Source organism: Phyllopteryx taeniolatus, chromosome 21, assembly GCF_024500385.1.
Source record: "Phyllopteryx taeniolatus isolate TA_2022b chromosome 21, UOR_Ptae_1.2, whole genome shotgun sequence".
Classification (NCBI taxonomy): Eukaryota; Metazoa; Chordata; class Actinopteri; order Syngnathiformes; family Syngnathidae; genus Phyllopteryx; species Phyllopteryx taeniolatus.
The window spans coordinates 1480156-1505781 of NC_084522.1; the positions used below are offsets into that span (position 1 = coordinate 1480156).

The following is a 25626-nucleotide window of genomic DNA, read 5'->3' on the forward strand; positions in this document are numbered from 1 at the left end:
AACAAATACAAATGTGTTAGAAAGTAGTACAAACAAACCAGAAAGAACAAATACAAAAGTATTAAGCGAAAAAACTAAATTATTAGGAAATAATACAAAAAGAATATTTTTTTAGAAGGAAAATGCACACAAATACAGAACAATTAGGAAAAAAAGTGAAACAATATAAGACACATATGTTAGGAAAATATAAACAAATATTAGACAAATGCAAAAATATTGGATTTTAAGTTTAAGAAATGTTTGAAAAAATATAAAACTACTAACAAAAATATTAGAAATATATTTATATATTAAAATATTGGACATAAATGGGGGGGGGGGGGGGTGGTAATACAACCGATACAAATGCAAAAAGAGTATAAAATAGTACCAGAATCTAAGAAAAAAAATACACACATTAGTGAAAAAGTTAAAAAAATATAACACAAATACAAAAGTGCTACGGACAAAAAGCAGTTCAAATCTTAGATGAAATATACAAAATATTAGGGGGAAAAAATTGACGACTGTACAATAAAAAATATTGCTGTCACAAAAAAAGGAGGGAAAAAATAGACAAATCCAAATTGCTGAAAATACAACAATAAATGTCACATCATCACCTGGGCAGGGTTCCTCCATTTATTTGCAGTACTAGTATGCATCTGACATTTTCTCCGTCCTCGTCATTTTTGTAGACAGTGTTTGAAAGATTTACTACCAGGTAACTACTACTCTCAGAGAGGCCAAATATGGGAGCATCTTTAATTATTTTAGGAAAAGGTCAAACTATTTGTAAACCATTTCATCATTATAGTCCGTGTCACTCAATGCTGGAAAAACCAGCGCCATGCTTCCTGTTCTGAACAAACGCGCTTTTGGGATGTAGTTTTCCATTCAAAGCGTGAATTAAACATGGCTTGCATCTTTTTCTGGGTTGGTCTGATGCGACCCATTGTCAGGAAGTAGACGTGCTCCCCCCACACTGTATAGGGTGGGGGAGGGGGGTCATGGGAGGACTCCGTGCCGTCCATCCTTCCTGCGTGCTCACTGAGTCCGTCTTTATGCTGACTCTGCGTCCATGCTGTGTGCCATTTAAAAAAAATAAAACACTGGAAAATGACTCATTTTGCCAAAATTAACGCTCCCATCCTGACCGCCAGTCAAAACATTGGCACATGTGACTCATCTTGCCATGTTTTCAATCGATAATAACATCTGCACTGTTGTTTTTGTGTGTTTTTTTTTTTCGAGGAAGCAAATCCCATCATGTGTGGCCAACTCAATTCGGTCCAAAATCAAATTTGTCAAGCTGAACACAGGAAGTACGATAAAAGTGAATTAAATTAATGAATTAGTTTAACATTCCTGAGGGTCACGCAAGTTTATAAAAACACTGTAAAATGAACCTAAATATGACTTTTACATTATTTCCTGTGTTGAACCTGACAAATACAAATCATGTTTTGGAACACTTTTTTTAAAATTATTACACAGGTTCAAATGTAACTCAAACCATTAAGAAAAATGAATTTACTTTCATAGTATTTCAGTTGTTCAACTTGACAACTGAAAATCATATTTTGGACCGCATATGTTTATGTATTTATTTTTTTACACAATAGTCATAGAACACAATCATTAAGAAACATTTTATGAAACTGACAGAAAATTGAATTCAATTTCCTGTGTTCAACATGACTAATGGAAATCATACTTTGGACCACAGATGCTGTTTTTCATTAGTGTGAAAGTTAGGAATGTTCAAATGTTGGTTAAAACAAGGTTTTTGACTGCAACGGACAAATGAATCTGACTTTTACATCATTTCCAATGGAGACAAATTGGATTGTGTTCAAGTTGACCAATGGAAATCACATTTGGTACTACCGACAGTGCTTGGAGTGAGTGTTTTTTGGCTGTTTGGCTGCGAGTCAGGAAACGGAAGAAGACATTTGAGGAAATGAAAACTCTGCACAGTTCAAAATGAGAATTTGTGTTTCTGTTCCACAAAGTGTTGATGCGTTCCAGTGTCAAACACAGCGGAAAAATCGTGTCGTACAGCTTTCGGTGGGAATACATAATCCGTCATTCTCATCTCCAGCTGTTGGAAATGGCTTAAAGCTCAGAACCGACGCTGCACAGTAACTGGAGACTCGGGTAAAAACGCAAAGGCGATGAAAAGAAAGCAAAGTGTCAAGGACGAGGTGGGCGTTAAATGGAGGATGAGGCCGAGGCGACTGGCACCTCTGGCTGTCAAGATGGCGTGACGGCCAATAGGAGCAGATATTTGGACTCGTGGTGCGTCCATTTTGTGATGTCACGTCACCCCGGTGTCCAAACTCGCGCTGTCAGCATGCAAACAAACCTACTAAGGAGAACACAGAAATTCCCAAAGGAAATAATCCAAGTAATGGAATGGAAGCCAGACAAAAGGCAAGAGTTAACCTTTGACTTACAAGTTTAATTTGTTCTGTGGCCATGCTCGTAACACAAAACACTGGTATCGCAAATCATGTTTCCCCGTTGAGATGAATGAAATACCATTCTTCTGTTCCAGCGCCCAAAAAAAGCACCCCAAAAACTTTTTTGTTTAGTGTGGATAAAAAAAAAAAAACTCTTCAGTATTTTACTTACAGTAATAACATCGAATGTAAAGAATGACACTGCTTGTGTATCACGATTATTCAATGGGCGTTGTGCTGCTGAGTCTGGTGTGCACACCTGTGCCACCAGGGGGCAGTGTAACAAATACAAACGTACTACGTGTAGAGTTGATGATGAACCATAGCAGCAAATAAGATGCTATGATATTACGGTGGTTCAGCATTCGCTGAATTCAACTATTTTAGTTTTTGAGGAACCTACCGGGGCCCTGTCAATTGCGGAACAACTCGATCGTACCTGTGATGAAATATTGTGCGTGTGCCTTTATGGGCATAGTCTTAACTTTGATAACGAGTACTTCTTTTCCTAACACGCCTGTTTTTCTTTTGAAATAAGTGTTGTGTCAAGAAAAAGCCAAAGAAAAAGAGTTCATACTTGACTTAGTATTTCCATGCTAGCACATTCCTTTACAGTTGTCTACATTACACACAGGGTTGCTAATCTCAGTATCGCACTAATAATGCTAATATGCTAATGGTATTATTGTTGGTTTTCGCTAGCAGCTGTTGTTGTTTTACATCACGACTGACTCAGATTACATAAGTTGGCAAACATTTGGACGATTAAAACAAAAATGGGCTCGCTGGACTTTCTGCGTGGACCCCCGTAAGCCCCCCGAACGACTTAAGCCCTGCGCACCAATTAGCACGCTAAGCCGACGTACGTTCCCCCTCACAAAAGGAGCTTTTGATTCCCAGCATTCCCTTTTTTAAAAGCACTACAGATGCTGTGCTTATTTGCACCGTAGGCTTCGTCAACACGGCCAGATTCCTCGCGGCTGAGGCCTTGGCGGGGGTCACCCCGCTTACCTGCTTCTATTGGACTTTTGACTAAAATAAGCAAAGGCCGCCACTCTCTGGCGTTTTTATAGGCAAGCTGGCTCGCGTGATGCCAAGACAAGCATTCCATTCCGTGTACGGATGGGATCCCCATCACAAAAGTGTGCCGGTGGAAAAAGTCGCCACCGCCGCGCCAAATGGGAAAGTAGACCTCGCAAATCCCCACCCCACGGCCCCCGTCCTGAAATCATTTATTCTAGTATTTCTTTAAAAAAGTACATTTTGTTTGTCTACTAATAAATCAGGCATTACTCGTGGTAAATAGGAAACAAAAACTATTTTTCGTTTCAGCAATCATTTTTTTTAAAAAAGTACAATTTGACTTTGAAAAAAATATTTGCCTTAGGTATACAGGTAAAACAGGCCTTACTAGGGATGGATAAAAAAAAAAAAGTCATTATTATTTCTTATGCCATTTATTTAAAAAAAATCAAATTGTATGAATTTAAAAAATGAATGGTTTTGAATTTTCAAAAGCATAAGTTTTTTTGCAGGTGGCGCTGTTGGGCATCGACATCTGTGCCGCCTTTGTGGAGCGCCTGGGCGAGTCCTTCCGAGGGTACCTGGTTACAGGTGAGCGAGCCGCTCCATCCGCGTCAAAAACGAGTTTGTTCACAAAAGACCATCGCTACTGGCTGTGTGAGTCCGTCGAGCTGATGAGAAGAGGAAACAACAACAGGGAGTCGACAGCCACAAAAGAAACAAATTAGTAACAGCGGTCAACTTGACGGACAAAAGTATTTAGACGCTGTCAACTTCTTTTTAAAGAGTATTTTAAAGAGTACGCTAATGTTACACGAACGTCAAAGTGTCGGCCACACCGACGCTTGTCACAAACGCTTGCTGTATTTTCTCTTTTCTGGAAAGCTCCTCTCGTCCGGTTTGATTTGTGACCCCCCCCCCGGCGGCATTTAATACTCGTCTCCCCGCAACCGCTCCCAAACACGGGCTTGGCATGCTGAGAGAAGGCTGACATCATCCAGTGCAACTAAGTGCATTGTATTGATCTTAAAAACGACAAACGTTTGTTGTGCTCTCTTTTACCGACGTCGTCTGAAAAAGGAGCGATTAAACAAGTTGAGAGTGCGCCTGATGCAACACAACAAGCACCCCCCCCCCACCTTAAACCCTTCATTATTTGCCTTTGTTGCCATGACAACGCACTGTTATGCAAGCACATGGACAGGAGAAGCAGGGATGACGTCGTCTCCCTACTACCGCCTACTGACTCACCACTGTCATTAGTGAGATGTCCACTTGAGGGCACTCCTCATTGTTTTTGTCCTATGTGTGCGTTTGCGTAGTCCTGCCAGCGCTGGTGGACCGGCTGGGGGACGCCAAGGACCAGGTCGGGAGAACAGCCAAGCGCTCATCCTTCGCTGCATGGAGCAGGCGGCCTCGCCCACGGTAAAACTTCACTCGACAAGCACCTACACGAAGCCAAACACTCTCAATGACGACGGCATTTAATACTTGACTCATCTGCGGACACTCTAAATCATCATAATAACAATAATATCAAAATATAATAAATAATGATATAAACATTAATAAAACACACAGATTTATTTTATGAATTACAAAAATGTAAAATTGGAAAAACTGTACATCACTGTCATCATCCTAGATGAGAGCTCTAGTGCCCCCTTTTGGCTTCAGCGGTAACGCCGCAGCGGTTTTCGTCTCTCGGCCATCCGCGTCGCCGTCCCACTCGCGCACGATTGCGCTCGTAATCTTCTCAGTGTCCCGCCGGAATCTTTTCCCTTTGCTCATCCCTCTGCTCATTTGCTCTCCCCGTCTCTCCAGTACGTTTGGGAAAGGCTGCTGCGCGGCTTCAAACACAAGAACTTCCGCAGCCGAGAAGGACTCTGCCTCTGCCTCAGCGCCACGCTCAGCTCGTAAGTACCCAAGTAGTTTACTTTTCGATCGCTTCTTGGGAAGAATGACCAGATGCACTACTTGTCGCCATTTCTATTGTTCCGTGGTTAGTAGCTTCACTCGCTGGGATTAATCCTCTTAGTGTTTCTCAATTTGACTGCATCACCGTCAGCTCTACACCAAGGGTGGGCAAAGTATGACCCGCGGGCAACAATGGGCCCACTCCTTCCTTTTATCCGGACCACCGACCATTTACATTATCAAGAGTCCTGTAATGTTTGCTGAATTTCTTTTAGCCATTTTTTTTTATTGTTTTATTTTTAAATTCATTTATCTTATTTAATAATGGCTTAGTTTATCTATTGTAAAAAAAGACAACGTTAGCAAAATAACCAATTTTGTATATATAGATTGATTTTTTTTTATTAATTTGTATGAGTGTTTAGTCACTACTTACATTTAACTCATTATCTCAATAAATAATTGGTTAATCAATTTATTGTAAACAATTAAAAAGTATCTGTAAAATGACATGTACAGTACTACCATGAACCGGTCCGTGGCCGCAAAAAGGTTGGGGACCAAGCACTGAACTAGATGTATGTAGTAATTTAGTTGGTTTTTTTCTGTTATTATTCATTTAAATCATTAAATCTTTGTTTGATTCATGTATTGTTGATTTAAAATATCCATCCATCCATTTTCTGTACCACAAATGTTACTAAATGAACAATTTTACACTTCTATTTCTTCATTAATTAATTGATGATTCATTATTAAATTTTACATACACAGACGCTGGAAGGACAAACGTTTATTTGATCAAATAATTTAATTAATTACAATTCAAATAATTATAAATATTAGAGTTTAAAATCTGAATCATTCATTGTTTTGTTAGTGAAAGAAATTATTTCGCATGGCCATTTGAAGTTTCTTTTCTTACCCCTCAACTCCAAATGCAATAGCCCCTCTCCCCATTTAAAAACTAAATAAATAAATCACACACAAGTTTGCCGCCGTTCTTCTAGATTCCTCTTCTCTCTGTTCATTGTGCCTTCGAAAGTCTGCTCTCCATTAACTCGCACTGAAGTCCTCACATGATCTTCTGGCCTGAATTGCCAAACATAACATCAGTACCCCCTCCCCCATTTGTAGACCACAGAGGCTCCCACTAGTTCCATCTGAGTAAAGTAAAGGGGGAAAGAAACATGCCGAGACAGCATATTCTCACGATTTAACGAGCTTTTTTTCGGTCTCTCTCTCTTACTGGCATTGTTGTGTTAAGAACTGCCACATGATCGTGTGTTACTCGAGTTGCGCCTCCCCAGCCATCGTGCGGTGGCTTGGCGGAATGACACAAACGAGCCACGGCTGGATCATTAGCGATAACGCCTTCTTGGCACTAAATGTTGACTTTTAACACGCAGAACAAACCCTTTGCAGATGTTTCGCACTAACTGTGTCACCTCACGGATGGAAGAGTGTCGGTACCAACGCTGGCGCCTTTTTTGCTAAGGGTTTGCGCCGTCGTGCTAGCTGTCGAGTCAGTGCCTGAGCGGGGAATCAGTCGACAGGTTTACACGACACACTTTTGGACTGAAAATGGTTAATAGTGTCATGTTGAACGTAATTGCTACATATGTATATATGAAATGAGAACTATAGAAATTAAAAAAAGTATCAGAAAGAAATATTGGACAAAACTCAGAAAAATATTCAGAAAAAAATGATGAAAAAGTCGCAATTATTAGAAGAAATTGCAAACATTAGAAAGAATTACAAATATATAAACAATGATCAATATCTTTATATACAGCGTGTGTGTATTTATATATATATATATATAAACAATTTAATTTTTTTTGCATGATTAAATAGGCTTAATTTAAAGGCGTGTGCCATCCCTGTCTTGATGCCGAAGGTAATGTGTGGCTTAAAAATAGAACAGAGAAGAATAGAGAAAGCAGCCTTTACTGGGATTGTAAGGGCAGATTCATCGAAATTGGGGTAAAAGTTACGTTTTCATTTCCTCGTGAAAGTGACGGTTCTCGCTCCACCAATCCATTCCCGACGTTGTCTAGCTTTGCAATTTAGGTGCTGTACCACTCCATACACCGCCAGGGGAGGCAGAAAATATACAGATCAGTTTAAAAGTTGTAACACTTCGATGTGGTGTTTTATGGCGTTTTTGGGTTTATTTGTAACACCGCTGTTGTGCGTTACACAGGTATGGCGCTCAAACATTGAGCCTGAGCAAGATCGTTCCTCATCTGTGCACTCTGACGGCAGACCAGAACCCGCAGGTAAGAGCGACGTTGGTGCAGCGTCAGCCATTATTACTGGTATTAGCCAGGAGATGTGCACTTTTGGTGTGTGTGTGTGTGTGTGTGTGTGGGGGGGGGGGGTTGCTAAGAAGTAGTTTCAGGCAGAAGCTGATCTGCCTGTTCTGTCGTCTACCCGGTGATTATCCACCCGTGCTCTGTCCCCACCAATCAGCATCCTGAACGCCCACCCCTCATTTGCCCTTTTGAAACAGCATCCCGCCATCCAATCACAGGAGTGCAATAAAAAGTTAAAGGGCCCTGCAGGGTTTATACTTTTCTGTTTTCTTCACAAGTGCAGTTCATGGTGGAGGACTGAAAAGGTGAAAAAGTAAACAGTAAGAAAAAGATTGAAATTAACATGGAAGAAAGCCTTATTAAGGTAATGCCCTTAATGCCTGTAATTGCAGGTGAGTGCTCTGCTGTCAGCATTTGTGGTTTTTTTAACATCCAATTTGCTTTTTAATTTTGCCTTTTTTTTTTTTTTTATTTGATCCAAAATGCAAAGAAAACATTTGAAATTGAATTGTAAATTTTGGCCAAGGGAGTTTTGTTCCTCTGTAGATGGTGATTTGGTTAGCAACAAAGTATGTCTGAGTGTTTGTAAATGCTTGACCACTTTGAACTGATGTGGCACGCAGGTACGAGAGGCCTCCATCACAACAATAGTGGATGTTTACCGCCACGTCGGCGAGAGGGTACGAGCCGACTTGGCAAAGAGAGGTCTGCCTGCTGCACGGTCAGTTGTTTTCGCGTACACACGCACGCACGCACGCACGCGCAAACACACACACAAGCACGAACCGTCCGGTCAGTCCCAGGCCACGCCATGCACCACTCTGCCCTTCACAGAGGCGCTTTTTATCCCGAGCACAATGCTGACTGGCGCTGCTCGGGTTGGAGGAATGGGGGAGTGGGGGAGGGGGGGGGGGGGGGGCAAAGTCACGCGTCCTTCGGGAGAGACGGAACGCTAGGAACATTTCATATCGACATTATGTAGTGACCAGAATAACCCTAGTATTTAAAGAAAACAAAAATGTTGGGCAAAATGCAAATATACCATATGAAAAATACACAAATGTGAGATTTTGTTTTGTAGTACTGTACTGCAAAAATATTAGAATAAATACTGCTGCAATGTATTAGGTGTAAAATACATAATTATTAGGTAGAAATCAAGTATTAGACAAAAATATTATAAAGGAATATTAGGAAAAAGTACTCCAATTCTGAAAAGATTACAAAATTAAAATCTTAAAATATTAGAAAAGGAATACAACTTATTAAAAATTAAACAGAATAATATGCACATATTAGGAAAAACAATACTACACAAATATATAGCAATATTTTAATTAAAAAAAAAAAAGGAATACAAAAATATTCAACAAAAAAGAAATATTTGATAAAAGATACACCAGAATTAAACAAGTATTTAATGAAGAAATATACAAATAGACAAAGATGCAGCAATATTTTAAAAATAATATACATTACGTGAAAAATACAATATTTCAAGAAGTACAAAGAAATACATGGAGGAAATACAAATGTTAGACAAAAAAATACAAAAACATCAGAAAAGATGACAAAGAAAAACGCAAAAGAATAAAAACAAAACTATCGCCATCATCTGGGCCTTCCTCGTTTGCGTCTTATTTCTTTCTTTTATTCCTGTTGCAGCACGCTAAATAAAAACGCTAAATACATGAGTGCTGATAGTTAACATTTGAATGGGTAATCCCAACGGGTAAACCGCTTCATCCCTTGTTGCGTGTTGAGTGTTATTATTAAATCCCACCTCGTCATCCCTGTCTGCAAAGGGCCGTTATCTGCTGACTGCTACCAGTGAGTGTTCCGTCTGCGAATGCCGACCGCGTGTCATGTGTCGTGCACGGCAAGTCTCCAGTCTCCACAACGCACAGATGTCTGGAAGGAAGTGCACGACTTGTCTACAGAAACAAAAACCTACATTCACTTGAGCTTTATGACATGCTTTGTTACTGTTTTTTTATTTTTTATTTTTCCCCCCCGATAAGACTGACGGTATTTTGTGTAATTGGTCTGGGGCCTCTCGCTGGTATGCAGAGCTGGAGTACCGCTGACCGTATTGCGTATGAACTTATCAGAGTTTGCATCAGGTAAGGCAAAGAACGAGGACACTGCAGTAGACAATGTAGGGAGGTGACAACAAAAGAGGGCATAAAGGTGAAACCAGATGGGAATGTACGGTAAGATGCTTAAAGCATGGACGTTTAGCACTATTAGGCTGCCTTGTGCGCACATGAAACGGCGGATCTGTGATGAGGCAAATGTGGTAAGCAGGTGAGACAGATGTGGCTAACAGAAAAGACATTTCAAGACACGCATGCACACACAAGCCCACATCATTATCCAATGCTTGCACTTTCATTTCAGTTTTCGAGGTAAAAAAAAAAAAAAAAAAGGACATTTTGTTGCATGCTTTGAATAAGGAAAAAGTAGCACTACAGCAGTGCACTGACTTTAAAGTTTAGTCTAGTTTTGTTAGCCCTTCTATGGTGTTTTACCTCGTGTGTTAGCATTTAGCTAGCTGACGTTTGTAAGACAAAGTGAATGTGGTTTGGTTAAGTAAACAAAAAAATAAAAACAAAAGTATTGTCAGATTTTTCCCCACTTACATCAAGGACTTTTAGCAAAATTAGGCTGCCTTGCGTACTTCAAAATGTGGATTAGTGATGAGGAAAACATGAAGAAGGCAAATGGGGTGAGAAGGAGAGACAGACATGGCTCCAGCCCCTCCCCCTCTGACCACAAAATGTGTGTGTGTGTGTGTGTGTGTGTGCGTGTATATGGAGGGAGGTTATGTAAAGGGTAACCAGATCTGGGTCTTCTTATCACACACACACCCATCTTGGCTTGACTGTGTACGTGTGTGTTTTCTCCTCCTCGCGTGTGATTGACACATCCAGTCCGTATGTAGAACAGTAGGTGGTGCTTTGTTGCGCGCACGCTTTGCCCTCCCCTCTGCACCATGTTGGATACAAAGAGCTGAAGAACGGAGCGTGTCACCGGCTCGGAGCCCATCTGGGGGAATACGACGCGCGGAACTAGGCGCTCGTCCTCTCTTTGTGAATTTAATATGCAAATGAAAGGAGGGGGAACCCATTTTATACAAGCGGTGAGCAAAGCACGTTATTCCCGGGGCGTGTTGTGCTTCTATTCTTGTCATACATGTGCAAGCCGGCGTCCATCTTGTGTTGTTGTTGTGTCGACACACCCACCCGGCGAGATGCTCACGTGCGGTGGCCAACACGTTTCACAACCAATAATAACAAATACGTTCGCTCTTAGTGATTGATTGACATTTGTTTTCTTGTTTCTCCAGGTTGCAGACCATTTTCGCTCGCTTTGATGAGGCTCTGAATTCGGGCAACATGGCTCTCAGCCCCAGTCACGGTCAGTGTCTCGTCTTGTTTACTTTACTGTGGACGACGCCCACCATCTTGTTGGGTCATGTCAAGAAAATCTTGCTCATTGGCAATTATGTGCGCGCGCGTGTGTGTGTTTGGCTTGACCGTGTGCTCTTGTGATTGTGTCACTTGGTTGCCATGTAATAGGACCTAACAGGATTAATGGTTTAGCGAGTGCGTGTGTGTGCAGCAATACAGTGGACTGTGTGTGAGCTTTTCTTTGTCCAGGTATAAATAGAATCCATGTTGTCATGCTGTATCAGACAAAAATATATGCACTGTATGACAGTTAATTGAGGTATTTTATGACTAGGTTTGTATAGTTGTCAAATATGGACACATTTTGTGTGGTTATTAATGGTACTTGTATTATCGTCACTGGCCTAAAAAAAAAAAAAAGCATGTATATCTATATGTAATGCGTTTTTAATTATTTTAATATTCATATTTTATTTATATTTTTTTATCTGTAATACAAAGATTTTTGGGGGGGGTTCGTTTCTTAGGGAAGCCTTCTCTAAAGGTTGTCAGTTTCTTTGGTTTTATTTATATGTTTATATTTTTTAGAATTCTTTATCTGTAAAATGTATCCATTTATTTGTTTAATCCAAAATGCAAAGAAACAATTTTTTTCTGACCCCAAAAATTGCATCTCCAAATGTTACTGTTATTTAGGTGGGGTTAAATGTATTTGCATGTATTTGTCAGCGTTGCGAGTTTCTCATTTTACAATCAATCAATCAATCAATATAATTATTTTTTATCTTTTTTTTTTTTTTGCCCAGAAAACAACAAATTTCCAAATATTGTTTCCACGTATTGTTTTTGTTTTATTCATTTACTTCTATTTTATTATTTTGTTATTTTTCTGCTAAAAATGAAAAGCTTCATGCTTTTGCTTGGACATTGACTATATGCCAACACGGGACAAAAATGTGTTTCTGTGTAGTTCAAACGTAATTCTCCTTTATATTTGTTGTTCTGTTTTTGTTGTTTTTTTGCTGTCTATGCCGAATATAACCCGCTCGTATTGCATTCATGTTATTCCCGCTATTAGCCGGACACCGTCGTGTATCTTTAGGCCGGCGTGTCACCGTATAGCACAACCGTCAGCTTGTTTACTCGTAGAGGCTGTTTTTGAAGATGCCGTCCGTCTCCGGTGGCAAGCGAGGTTGGACGATCGGGAGGAGAAACGGGCAGGCAGAGCGCGTTTACTGTTAACTCGGGCAGCTGCATGCATGCACATTGGCTCGGGTATTAACGAGCATGTGTGTTGGCATCATTAGAGTACAACAGTCCATCTCCGGTTCGTACTGTACTGTACACCTTAGATAGAGGCTTTGGTGATAGCACGTGCTAGTTGGCGTTCATATGACAGTCATGTGCTTCTCTTGGCAAGAAATCCTCACTTTAGTTGCCTCCGCCAAGGCAATTGCTTGAATTGCCGTTTTGAGGGCTTTGCGGATTGTCGGAAAGTCACACATTTGCTTATCGTTGTAAAAATTGAGTTGAACCACAAAATAAGTCTCAAGAAACCATACTCGATCTTTTATCAAGTATCCTTCAGTGAAGATTTCAGCCCCCTAAGGCAGTTCAACTTGGCAACATGAAATTTGGTAGGCATGTCTATCATAAGCAGACCTACAAAAGAAGTCAAAAGAAGCCATACCTAAAGAGACACAGGAAGTCTGCCATTTTGGGGTCATTTTGGCCATTACCAGAGGTCCTTCAAAGAAGAGTTAGTTGAAAAACCAGCCCCTGAAGCCAGTTTAACTTGGCAACATGAAATTTGGTTGGCATGTCTATCACAAGTAGACCTACAAAAAAGTCATAGGACGACATACCCGGAAAGACACAGAAGGTCCTCCTTTTTGTTTCGGAGTGGCCATTTTAACTTTTTTGGGTCCATTTCCAGGGTTCCTTGGAAACAGAACTTGTCCTCGAAATTTTGTCCGCTTACTACCAAATTGAAACCGCGTGCACGAGACTGATGGATAATGCTGAATTACAAAAATGTTGAGTTTTCATCATTGCGTGTGGGCGGAGCATGGCGGCAACATTTGAACAGCTCCTCCAAAAATATAGTTGGAGGTGATGCAAGTTTATTGAGTTGGGCCCAAGAAACCTGAAGAGAGAAAGCAGTACTCCACCTCTTTAGTGCTCCAAGGCAGCTGGAAGGAGGGCGGATTAAGGAAAAGAAGAAGATTTAGTCAGTCAGTCGTCGGGTCGTCGCCTCCTCGCTTCCGTTCATCATGACGGACACGCAGCGAGGCTGAAGAGGACACAGGAGACGGGAAGATTCGAGCAAGCGCTTGCCATGGCGTTTGGGAAAGATGGCGGCAGTACGTATGTGTTGTTTAATCCCGTTCGGCTGCGTTGTCGCTGGCACCTGGACAAAACATGGTCACCGTACGCTTTTGCGGTCAAATCAGCTTAAACTCCATGAAAGCTCACGAAAGCTTCGCACTGGTGCCATATTTTGGTGAAATCCTCTGTGGTGGTGACAAAAATCACCTGACCTGCTTCCAGCCGTTAAGAGGGAATCGGTAGGGTCACATACATGTTCGTGGAAGTTGGGGTCAGACGCTTAGCAGAGGCTGGATGACAGCTGGATGAGTGTGAAGTTAAATTCAATCTCAAGCCGTTTAAAAAAGACTGACAATGGATAAAAACCTCATTTTGGGCTATTTGTTTACCTGATCAGTCTTTTGTCATCATGAAAACAATCAGTGGCAGATTGTGTCATGTTGTGAAAGCTGCAGTATTTCGCCTTCTCTGGGTTCTGTGTAAAAGACAAATGATGTTCTGTGACAACTTTATTTTGCAGGATCTCTGTGTGTAAATTTGGCAACTTTTAACGCTTTAGAATACATTCTGGAAACTTGTTTTTTTTCTCAGAATAGAATCCACTCTTATTACATTTGTTATTCCTGCTATTAGCTGGAGAATGAGCGTCGTTAGCTTTGTTGCTTGTGTTTTTTTTTTTTTTTTTTTTTTTTTAGTGTTTGACTGTATTTAATGATTAAAGTTCTGTTTAAAATTGAGTGACTGAGATTTAGAGTGGTCTAACTCCAAACGGTCACCATCAAGGTTTGGGTTGCAGTCTCAGCACTTTTCATCTATTCAGTGCAACACTGGGCCAAGTGGGTCAATCACTGCGATACAAATCCCCCAAATGACAAAAATGGAGGTTTTCGTTCTCAGGGGCTCAGTTTTTGTTGTGCGGTAAACGTTACGGTTGTGCTTTTTCTCCTTCGTCCTGTCTGAAATGATGCACGGCGTACAAGCCAAAGACATTTGTAGACTTTCAAACCAAGCACAACTAGCAGCTTTCATCGCTTTCATACTTTTGGTGTTGACAGTGACTGACACACTCACACAACACTTACTGGACTTGCACACGCACATTTGCAGACAAACTCATTCTGCTCCAGTGCCTCGGCAGCTCTGCCAAAGGGAACCGTGACCCCGTTTCCAGCGCTCGGCGGGTAGCCAGGGGAAAGCTGTGCCCTGAATATTATGCTTTATTCCCCCTCGCCCTCACTTGGGATCTCAAATTATACCTGTCTGCCTGTCTGTCTGACTGACGGACTGTCTGTCTATATGAATGCAGGCCTGTGTTTTTAGTCACATTTTGATGGGACTTTGTGAGCGAGAAGGCAATGTCTTCCCTGCTATCTTCGCTTGCTGTGGTGATTGTGACGTGCCCAATTTGTGTCTTTCGGAACAAAGGATCCATGTGGTGGCGACTGCTTTTTAGTTTACGTGTATTCTTTCATCACTGAATGAGTTGAATCCGAGTTCATCTGAATTCATCATGGGGTGTAACGCGACATATATTCGGATCACAATTCTTTCAGTACAGCACACAGACGGACCGACATACCGTGGTGCGACCTTTAATAATCCCGTGACCACACTCGTACCGCTGATCATCTTTCCCCTTTGAATTGAATGGAAGTGCCATTCATCTCTTCCAGGCTCGCAAAAAAAAACGAAGTTGTACTTTGTAAGATTATAGCGTAATGGCATAATTGGATGCGATGTAAACAAACAGTTTTGTCTCCGTTTTTGCAACAATTTAGTGGACATTGTGCTGCTCCTTCTGGTGTGTGTGCCTTGGCCACCTGGGGGCAGTGTAATACAGACAGAGACACACGAAGAAGAGTTTTACAACTGACTCAGTAAGCTCCACTAGTATTCTCGTTGTCGTTTTTCGCAGAGGGTAAAGAACATATGCCTGTGACTATTATTATTTGTCTACATGTCACTGTCCCGTTTGAGTTAAAGGATTATAATACCGTGACACCAATGCTATTCGTTAGCCCGTCAGTAGGATTTGCAGTGTGTGTTGGCATTAAGCGAAGCAAACTTCAGACAAAGCTGCTGTGTGCAATGTGAAATTCTTTTTGTTTTATGTTTTATAGTTCGGCCGTGTGGCTGTAGTTTTTGTTTTAATCTAATTAAGATTTGCATTTTGTTCCCATACGGGCTCCAGTGGCAACCGAACTGGGATGTTAAACTTGAAATACAGCCCCTCCCCAACTTGTCCCATAAGCCGTACCTGAACAGAACTGGTTGTCGTTTCCCTCCTAATTTTTCACCAGCTCATCTCCTAAAATGTCAGTCCGGTGTTACTATGGCAACGCTACTCATGTACATCTCGGTCCTCATATTGTGCGGGTTGTTTGCGGTTCTCTAATAACACATGATTAGAATGTTACACTGTCGCTTTGTTTTTTTGTTTTGTTTTTTTGCCTCTAGTGGCAAGAAACTGGCCAACACATGTCACCATGGCAACAGTGTGTGTGTGTGTGTGTTTGCGTGTGTGTGTGTGTGTGTGTGCGCTTATTGCCTCGTCTGTGCTCATCTTTGCCAGCCACCCCCTCATCTCCTCTCTCGCTTTCATTTATAGTGATAAAAAATAGAATATGCAACCATTTTAATTGTATCTCAAATGTGCAAAATGAATTAAAGACAACACAAAATGTACTTAAAATTATGACTACAGTGATTGTGTTAAAATGAACAAAGAGCAACCACTTGTGTATTGCTAAAGTGCACTTTTTGCACATTATAAAATGAGAATGAATGTTCATGCATGCAAGACCCCAAAAAATAATAATAATAATGATAATGATTTTAAAAGGCAGTTGTAACCGTGTATGTATTTGTAATGTGCACTTTATGAACAATAGAAATAGAATTTTCAGTCATACACGACCCATGAAATTTACCTAAAGTTACAAGTTATAGTAATTAAAGAAATCGGCAAGGACAGTCATTGTATTCTAAAGTGCACCTTCTGTACATTAGAAATTGTACACAGCCAACAACCCAAATGCATTTTCACGCATGCGAATTATGAAAGTGATGTTTTTATCGCCCTGTCACTCTTTGTCATTTGTTATTTCACAAACGTGCCGAAAATTGTGCGTGCAGACAGGGTGTGTTGTCAACGTTGATGAGGTTAGCTTAGCCAGGGACTGACAGAAACCTGTTCAAATTCCCTGCGTGTGTTGGTGTGTGCTGCCTCCACACTGGCTGCAACAGCATGATGTCACCTCTCATCCGATTGGCTGTCGAAATGCTGGCAGAGAGCAAAGGGAGGGGACCGGGAGAGCTCTGGAAGAAGAGTGAAAGAAAATGCCGGCACTGGCAGGGGCGGAGGGATGCTATTTTTTGGTGGCCATGTCGTCGTTCACCTCACGTTTTTTGTGAGGCGAGGGTCCGGCACAAGAGGGGCCGCACGCCTCCGCCGGCACGCCCTCCTCCAGCATGAGGCGACTGATCTGTCAGCGCATCTGCGACTGTGAGTGGGGAGGCGGACCTGGGCGTTGTTTGCATGACTGATTGGCCCTTTTGTGTGGTTGTGATGTGTGATGTGTGCAGGTCAGCTGGTGACTTTGGTGTGTTTGTCCGCTTCCGGCGTCCCTCCATCGCCGTCATATTGTCTTGCAATGTGTCACTTTTGTTGGCGCTAGCCTCCTAGCTGGACTAATATCTGCCATTGTCAGAGTTATGCTTTCACTTGTGTTGCTGTCAAAATGACCCCACGATCATTGGGGTCTTCATTATTGAGTTGGTAATTTCGTGGAGGTTTTTCTCCAAAATGCCATAGACGGGCTAATGGTTAGCATCGCTGTTGCGGTGTTGTAACCCTTTAAGCAACGGGTATTTGAACACAAATGGTGCATCAACACATTTAGAAAAACAATAACCACAGCATATATTCCTTATTCTCTGTGGGAAACAACTAAAATTACCACAGTTTACTCAGTCACTTAGAATACTTGTGGAACTCTTCATTGTTTCTGTCTTAATGACTGTTACACTGCCCCCCCCCCCCCCCCCCCCCAGTGTGAATGACGCGCTAAGCACTTTCCCTCCTCTCCGCAGATCGTAGTTTCGACGACGACGACAGCGTGGATGGGAACCGCTCGTCATCCTCGGGCTTCAAAGTCCCCAAAGTCCCTAAGAAGACCGCTGAGTCGGGGGCGGCCCGCCGGCTCAACGCCGCCAGTGGAAAGCTAGGTTGACATGCTGCTTCTTAGAAATATGATACTTTTATGATCACCATCCACCGCATTGCCTTGGATAAACTTTTGCAGCCTTCTTCCTTTTGCGAGCTTGCGATACCCTTCCTGCTCAAGATGCTCTTGAGTGTTCAATGTATTGATTCTCAGCAAGTGGTGTTCCCGTATCAATTTTTCATTAAAGCAGAACAGTTCAGTTCACTGCACCACGGTTTGAACCGAAAATGTGCTTGTAGCGCCACCTGTTTCTTACAACACTTCAAGAAGGTGCCAGAAAGTGGTCCAATTATTTTTGTGTCCTTTACAACCACCAGAATGCTAAATATTGTATGTTTTAAACTGAATATAAACGCAATTGTAGCGTCAATATAATGAGAGAATTTATAGAATTTCAAAGGCTGCCGCACACCGAGTGATGCGGCCTAATCCGACCGAAATAAAGCACAGTCTTGGGGTTCGGCAACTGTTTTCATGAGTGGACCAACACTAATTGTACGTTGATTCAAAATTTGAATTGCAGTTGTGCTATGTAGCCCAGTGGCCCCCACCCATTTTTCCACCACGGACCGTTTTATCCTCACACGCTAGCAGGATATGTTATGCTAACATATAGCAAGATATCAACTTGAGTAGCAAAAGTGATGAAGCCAATTGATAAGGATTTTAAACCTTGCCTCATCGGTGGGTGGGTACTATTTTATATTAGAGTCGATCAAATGCTAACATGCTAGCGTTTGGTATGCTAATCTCTAGTATCAGATAGTAACCGGAGTACAGACAACGGCAGATTTAATGAGATGGATCAAATGTTAACATGCTAGCAACTGGTTGGCTAATATAGAGCGAGATAGCAACCTGTAAATGTGCAAGTAGATTTTGCTCTGTTGTATTTCTAATGAGTTTATCAAAGCGCTAAAATGCTACGTTGCTAATACATTGTAACATTGCAGGGTTCAAGGAAAGCACCGGGGCTGTGGACGAGGATGACTTTGTCAAAGCCTTCACAGATGTTCCTGCTGTCCAAGTATATTGACGTCTTTTGACAAGATGCTATTCTTTGTCCTCGCTCGGCGAGTTTAATAGAAATATATTTTTCTTCCAGATCTACTCCAGCAGGGATCTGGAGGACAACCTCAACAAGATCCGGGAGATCTGCTCCGACGATAAGCACGACTGGGACCAGCGGGCCAGCGCTGTAAGTAATCCCCGCCGCTATATCTTTGTCCCTTTCAAAGTGCACTTTGCAACACACAGCTCTCCTTTGACGAACACGTTCGTTGTGTATTATGTGCTGTAGTGCCCGACAGATCTAATCGGCCGGTACAGTGATCCCTCGTTTTTCGCGGTTAACGGGGACCAGAACCCCCCCGCGAAAGGTGAAAAACCGCAAAGTCGGATTTGACGGTGTGAAAAGGCCTAAAGTCACACACGTGCAGTGATCACGCTATCTAATCAGCATCTTGATGTGCCACACACACGTGAGGTGGTTGGATTATTCCGTCAAAGGAGAAGTGCTCACTAACAGTTTTGTGAACCATATTTGAGAGAAATATTTAGCGAGATCTTGAGTTCAGCTCGTGGAAATGGGAGCAAAAACAAAAGTTGTGTTTGTATTTTTGTTCAGTGTATTAAAACATTTTTTTGTATTTATTGAAATGGTGTCTCTTTATCAGGGAATGTAACTTCCTTCACATGATGGTAGTTTGTGAAAGTGTGATTTTCTGTCCCCAGATGAAGAAGATCCGCTCCCTGCTGGTGGCCGGCGCCACCTCCTACGACTGCTTCTACCAGCACCTCCGCCTCCTGGACGGAGCCTTCAAGCTCTCCGCCAAGGACCTGCGATCCCAAGTGGTCCGAGAGGCCTGCATCACCGTGGCGTGGGTGTCACTCAACGGATATGTTCAACCCCATTTTTGTAGAGTAGAGTTTAGTATTAACTTTACATGAACTTTACATACAGCCATCTTTCGTCCGTGCTGGGCAACAAATTCGACCACGGCGCCGAAGCCATCGTGCCCGTCCTCTTCAACCTCATCCCCAACTGTGCCAAAGTAATGGCCACCTCCGGCGTGTCAGCCATTCGCATCATCATAAAGGTAAAATAAAGATTGCATTCTTGTCGTTGGGATGAACTTTTTATTTTTTTATTTTTTTTTTACTAATACAGTAATAATAATAACAATATAACTAATAGCTTTTCGAGATACGAGCCGAAGCTTGGCACATTTAAAAGAAAACAATCTATTTATTTATTTATTTACAATCCTGCACTCTATGGGATACTTATAAATAATATTAATTGTTGAAATTGTTTTGGGGTGCTGGAACAGATTAAGTAAATCAAGGCACCACTGCACAGACTTTACAAATATTTTTACTTTTCAGGATTATGGTCCACAATGTGATAACAGTTATCAGTATTATCACAATAAATCAAATCATTACAATATTCATTATTATACAAAATACACATATTATTAAAACATAAATATTAAAAGCTAGGATATTCATAAGCACACAAACATATTACTACTAAAATATAAGATGAAACAAATACTGGAAAATATACAAAAATATAAGAATTAACTACAACAATAGATGATAAAACGATTACAAAGAAATACAAATATTGGAGAAATACTACGACAAAAAACATACATGATGCCAAATGTTAAAAAAAATCAGATGAAAAAAATAAACATTCTTGTAAATACACAAATATCAATATTATAAAATACACCAATATTAGAAAAAAAACAGATGAGAAATACTCATATTTCAAAAACAATATTTTAAAAGAATGCAAAATATTTAACATAATATTAAAAATAGAACTAAAATACTCCACATTCTATGTAGGCTACATCACATAGATTTATAAAATTTGATTGGTGACGTCCAGCGGGCTACGTTGTGTTTCTTTCTTTCAGCACACTCACGTCCCGCGACTAATCCCCTTGATAACCAGTAACTGCACATCCAAGTCTGTGGCTGTTCGACGGTGAGACAACGTCATTATGCACTTTTAAAACTATATAATAAATACATAATTATTCAAATATGTCTTCTTCAGGCGTTGTTATGACTTCTTGGACCTCCTGCTGCAAGAGTGGCAAACGCATTCTCTCGAGAGGTGAGCATGGGCTCCATATGGCCAAAAGGTTAAGGACAGGTGGCCATTTTACCGACAAGAAGTCAATGTTGGGCTTCCATTTTGTAACTCTTCCACAATTCTTTTTTCCATTAAAAACAAATCTCATTTGTGTAATATTGGCACTATTTTCTGTTTGTTTTCTTATTTTTGTAATGTTTCTATTTTTCTATTTGTTTTTGTCTAAAATTTTGTGTAGTATAATACTGTTCTATTTTTTTATTTGTTCACTTTTTGTGTCCTGTATTTTCTAGCTTTTTTTAATTATCCACTTTTATTTTTCATCAAATGGTTTCAATTGTAATATATTTTTTAGAAAACTTGTTTTTTGTTTGCAATTTTTCCTCATTTAGTTTTTTTAAATTATTTGTTCTAGTTTTTTTCTAATATTTTGTATGATAGTGTAATATTTTTTGTTTTACGTTTGTTTACTTTTCATATGTATTTTTAACAGTTTTATCTTTTTGTATGGTTATCTATTGATGAGCTAATATTTTATATGATAATATTTTATTTTCAAAATTTTTTCTGTTTCTGTAATTTGTCCTAATTTAGTTTTTTTGAACGTTTTTTTTCAATATTTTTTTTCGAATGTACTTCTTTGTTCTAATATTTGGTGTTATAGTGTATAGTGTATTTCGGACGAGTATTTGTGTTTTTTTGTCGAACATTCTTTTGGGGCTCTAATATTTTTGTATTTTTTTGTTCAGTTGTAATATTTTGACCTTGGTTGATTAAGTGAGTGGCTTTTATTCAATTAACACACATACACACACACACCTCTGTCACAGGCACACAGCTGTTTTAGTGGAGAGCATCAAGAAAGGAATTCGAGACGCTGACTCAGAGGCTCGAGTTGAAGCCCGCAAGTAAGCCGCGCTCCAAAATGTTTTCATTTGAGGAAACCTGAACACTTTCTTTGCCCACCATCTCTTCTGTCCACCCCCTTCCTGCAGGACTTACTGGGGCCTGAGGAACCACTTCCCAGGGGAGGCGGACGCGCTGTACAACTCTCTGGAGTCGTCGTACCAGCGCACTCTGCAGTCGTGCCTGAAGAGCTCGGGCAGCGTGGCCTCGCTGCCGCAGAGCGACCGCTCGTCCTCGTCCTCGCAGGAGAGCCTCAAGTAAGACTGATTAGAAAAAATCCATTCGACAAAAAATTCAAATATTACAAAATATTTGATGGAAAAAATACTAGCCAAATGAACAGAGAGGCACTAGTTTTAAAAAAGCAGAATCAGAAATCAAAACCATACAAAAAAACATTTGGGGTAAAAAGTACATTTGATGGAAAAATACAAAAACACCAGACAAACGGACAGAAGTGTTCGCAGACATATTGTTAGTGCAAGCGGTGCGCATCAGTGGAGACGCACCTTTAACTACAGAAGCCGCTAAAATAATCATTTATAAAACGAATGCTTAAATTAATCGTCATGCCCTATTTGAAGTAAAAACTGATTTGAAATGAATATTCTATGTAGATATTAATCATAATATCGCTTGCTTGTGCAGTCGGCCGCTGTCTTCAAAATGGTCGGCGCCCCCAGGGCGAGGTGAGTCCACGCTCACGGAACACACGCACACACGGAACAGATCATCCCATTCATGATCATGCTTGTTTACATCCCATCTGTTTATTTTTGTACTGTGATTCCTGCACGTGTTTTTTGTCATGACCTTCCTCCCACTCCTCCCCCCCGCACCTCGCCAGTCCCCGCCGGTTCAAAAGGCGGCGGGGCGGCGTTGTCGGCGGCCTCCCTGCAGCGCTCACGCAGCGACGTGGACGTGAACGCCGCCGCCGTGGCCAAGCGCCGGCACACGCCGCCGGCGCCGAAGGGGTCCGGCCGCCTGCCCCCCGGCTCCTACGCCTCACTGGGTAAGGGGGGCTGTCAGTCATGGCGGCGGCCAATCAGAGAGCAGCCGGGGGACGCGACATGGACTTGCTGTTTTGTCCTCCATTTCCTGATGCTTGTGCTTTGCATGTCATCAATGGCTGTGTTGGGAATCATTCACTCATTCCTTACGCCCTAATGGCGATGTGTAGGGATTTACATACGACAAAATGCGCTCTATTTTTGACAACTGACAACTCGTGTCGCTGTTTGCCAGTTGGCTAGTCAGTGATTGATACGAGCCGCTAACATTTTTGAAATCAATTGAAATGTCCTAGTTGCCATACAAGTGTAAAAATAGGCTAACTACTGTTTTTAATGACACTGTTTTCAGTTTGGTTTAATAATCTAAATCTTTTTATATCATTTATTTTAAAAAGTCTTTTTTTTTAAAAATACATTGTTTTATTGGGGAAAATGTGTAAAAATAGTTTAGTTACTGTATTGCTTAAACATTTTTAAGATGTTTTAAAATTGTATTTAAGATTTTTTTTTTTTTTTTTTATCAAGTTAACCTTTTTATTTAAGAATGTTTTGAGTTTTTTAATTCGCTTTTTCTTTTAACAGTCTTAACTATAACACAAGTGTGAAACTAAGCTAACCACTATAAAGAACTATGACAATGCTGGTCGACCATCCATAGTAAATATTGAAAATTAAATGCATTATAATAACATCGTATTGTATTTTACAATAGTAATGCAAACAAAGCGCTTGTGTTTTTCATACGATGGCTTCCCATGTCCATCTCGTTTTTTTTGGTAGTTTTTAAATTTTTTCCCTTTGCCTTTTTCTGTATCGGTGCAATGCATCGTGGGATTGCTTTTCTTGGGACCGTCGGTTGTTCGCTCCTTTTCAAGATGCGTTGTGGGAAGCATATGAGCGATAACCTCGACATTTGAGCAGCACTACAAATGGCCAACTCACGATAACGTATATAGGGCACTATATTGTCCACAGGGAGTGATTCCGGACCTAGCCAATGTGTTTCAGTGCATGTTTGAACGTCTGTTTCACTATCTCTGCTGAAGTTACTAATACACACTTCTCCTTTCTCTTCTCTTTTTTGGCTTTGATTCTTTCCATTTTTATCCTTGCGTTGACTTTTTTTTTTTTTTTACTTTCAATTCTTCCTCCTTTCCTTGATGGTTTTTTCCCCCCCCCCCATCCTCCTCCCTCGCTCCTGTAAAGATGATGCCTCTGATAAAACGGATGGTAAGATCATCTCTTCCTCCTCTTCCCTTCACCCACTCTAACTCTTTTGTGTGCCACACAGCGCCCCCTTGCTGTCTGTTTAGTCACACTAGCACCTTAATTCTTCTCCTTCACCCAATCTTAAAGCTTCATTTCTGTTGATTGGTATTTCAATTCGACTGCTTTTAATGTTAATGCAGCATCAGGTGGCTTGGATATTTACTCCTTGTGCGTCTGATCATGCAACGCAGATGGGCAAAACATTGCTTTGGGTTTAGAAGAATGGCTTCACATTGGCAACTTTTGTTGGCTCTACGTGTGCAATTAGGGCTGAGATTCTTTATTTACGGCATATTTTTTAATCTTAATAATCCAAAACGTTATTAACACAATATTTGATGGTTTATTTTTTTGCTGGTTGCAGCCCTGATTGCACGCTCACCTTACTGAGATATATTCTGGCTCCGGAGAAGCGCTTCTGGTGTGATATCTAAAGGCGCAAATCTGTCATTTATCTGACCGTCTTATACACAGAACCCAAAAACATGCACCTTTTATATAGAACCCAGCAAAAACAAACAAACAAACAAACATTGGCCTATTACACAGAACCAAGAAAAAAAATTTCACCAGTGCCTTTTACACAGAACCCAAGAGGGGGAAAACAGCACCGCTGCAGTTTAACATTCCCTGCCAGTCCCCTCCATGTTGACATGGATATTTGAATTCAACAGCCGTCAATGGCAGTGAATGAGTTGAACACAGCAACCAGAAAAATGGGTTCACATTTGAGGCAAAATCCAGGGAAAAAAAATACAGCGGCACCTTTTTATACAAAACCCAGCAAAATAAATCTACCTCTGCCTTTTACACAGAACTCAGAAGAATGTTTGCAATTCAAAAAAAAAAAAAAAAAAACAATTTTAGTCATATTTGTTCATTTGTCATTTAGTCTCGACTGCAGTGCATGTTTAAAAATAATCTGTGAAGAAATCTGCCCTTATCGGCCCATTTTGTGCCTCTAATTTGATATATGGAAACCACTGCGCCGGAGGAAAATATTTGTCTGTTTATTTGTTTAAAAATGACTGTTTTGACATATTTAAAAAAAGAAAAAAAAAAAAAAGAAAATTGTTTTCTCTCTCTCTCTCTCTCTCTCTTCCCTCTCTCTAAATGCAAACTCCCCTTTAAATTCCCCACCCCCCCAGAGCTTTTGCACTTAGCTTTGACTTGGCCCACCATTAGTTATCGTTTGCTCTCGCGTGCAACTTTTGGCGAATGCTAACCATAAACTGGTTGTTTTTGGAGGTGTGTGTTTAAAAGCGTGTGACCTCCTCGCAGGCCGCGTGCGCACCAAGCAGCCCTTGACCGCCGCCAGCAGCGTGTCCAGCCAGGTGGACTCGAGAGGACGCAGCCGCACCAAAATGGTTTCCCAGTCACAACGTACGTTGACTCCTTCATGGCACTACTTGCGCTACTGTGTGACTGTGTGTGTGTTGTTTATGTGGGGTTTTTCTATCGGTTACCCTCACTGCAGTGGCCATGTTTTTGTGCCTTCAGGTTCTGACGAGTCAGATTGCACACCAGGTATTCCGTGCGCGTGTACGTCAGATATCTCGAAATGTGCGTGTGTTGTGTGTATCTGTGTTGTTCCACAGGGGGAATGTTGGGCCACACGCTTTTGTCCTCATTCGGGTGTTTTTTTTTT

The 25626-nt window shown here is 41.0% G+C and overlaps 1 protein-coding gene and 1 long non-coding RNA gene across 3 annotated transcripts in view; one reads left to right on the forward strand and one right to left on the reverse strand.

Annotated features, from left to right (window-relative positions):
* Nucleotides 1-25626, forward strand: part of clasp2 (cytoplasmic linker associated protein 2) — a 45452-nt gene that overhangs the window by 1430 nt on the left and 18396 nt on the right. Inside the window, 21 exon segments of the mRNA XM_061760353.1 lie at nt 3983-4061; nt 4793-4834; nt 4837-4895; nt 5295-5386; nt 7597-7672; nt 8332-8429; nt 11058-11128; nt 17542-17676; nt 18629-18702; nt 18781-18873; nt 19410-19555; nt 19639-19774; nt 20609-20679; nt 20752-20811; nt 21621-21698; nt 21786-21953; nt 22345-22385; nt 22544-22708; nt 23916-23939; nt 25260-25361; nt 25479-25505. Coding sequence (XP_061616337.1) covers nt 3983-4061; nt 4793-4834; nt 4837-4895; nt 5295-5386; nt 7597-7672; nt 8332-8429; nt 11058-11128; nt 17542-17676; nt 18629-18702; nt 18781-18873; nt 19410-19555; nt 19639-19774; nt 20609-20679; nt 20752-20811; nt 21621-21698; nt 21786-21953; nt 22345-22385; nt 22544-22708; nt 23916-23939; nt 25260-25361; nt 25479-25505 — 1837 coding nt within the window.
* Nucleotides 3992-6778, reverse strand: LOC133471124 (uncharacterized). 2 transcript variants are annotated; one of them, XR_009786125.1, is made up of 3 exons: nt 6376-6778; nt 4722-4918; nt 3992-4141 (listed from the first exon to the last, which is right to left on the reverse strand). It is a non-coding gene; the product is annotated as an uncharacterized LOC133471124 (long non-coding RNA). The 2 variants fall into 2 exon arrangements; XR_009786124.1 differs by lacking the exon at nt 6376-6778 and adding an exon at nt 5097-5734.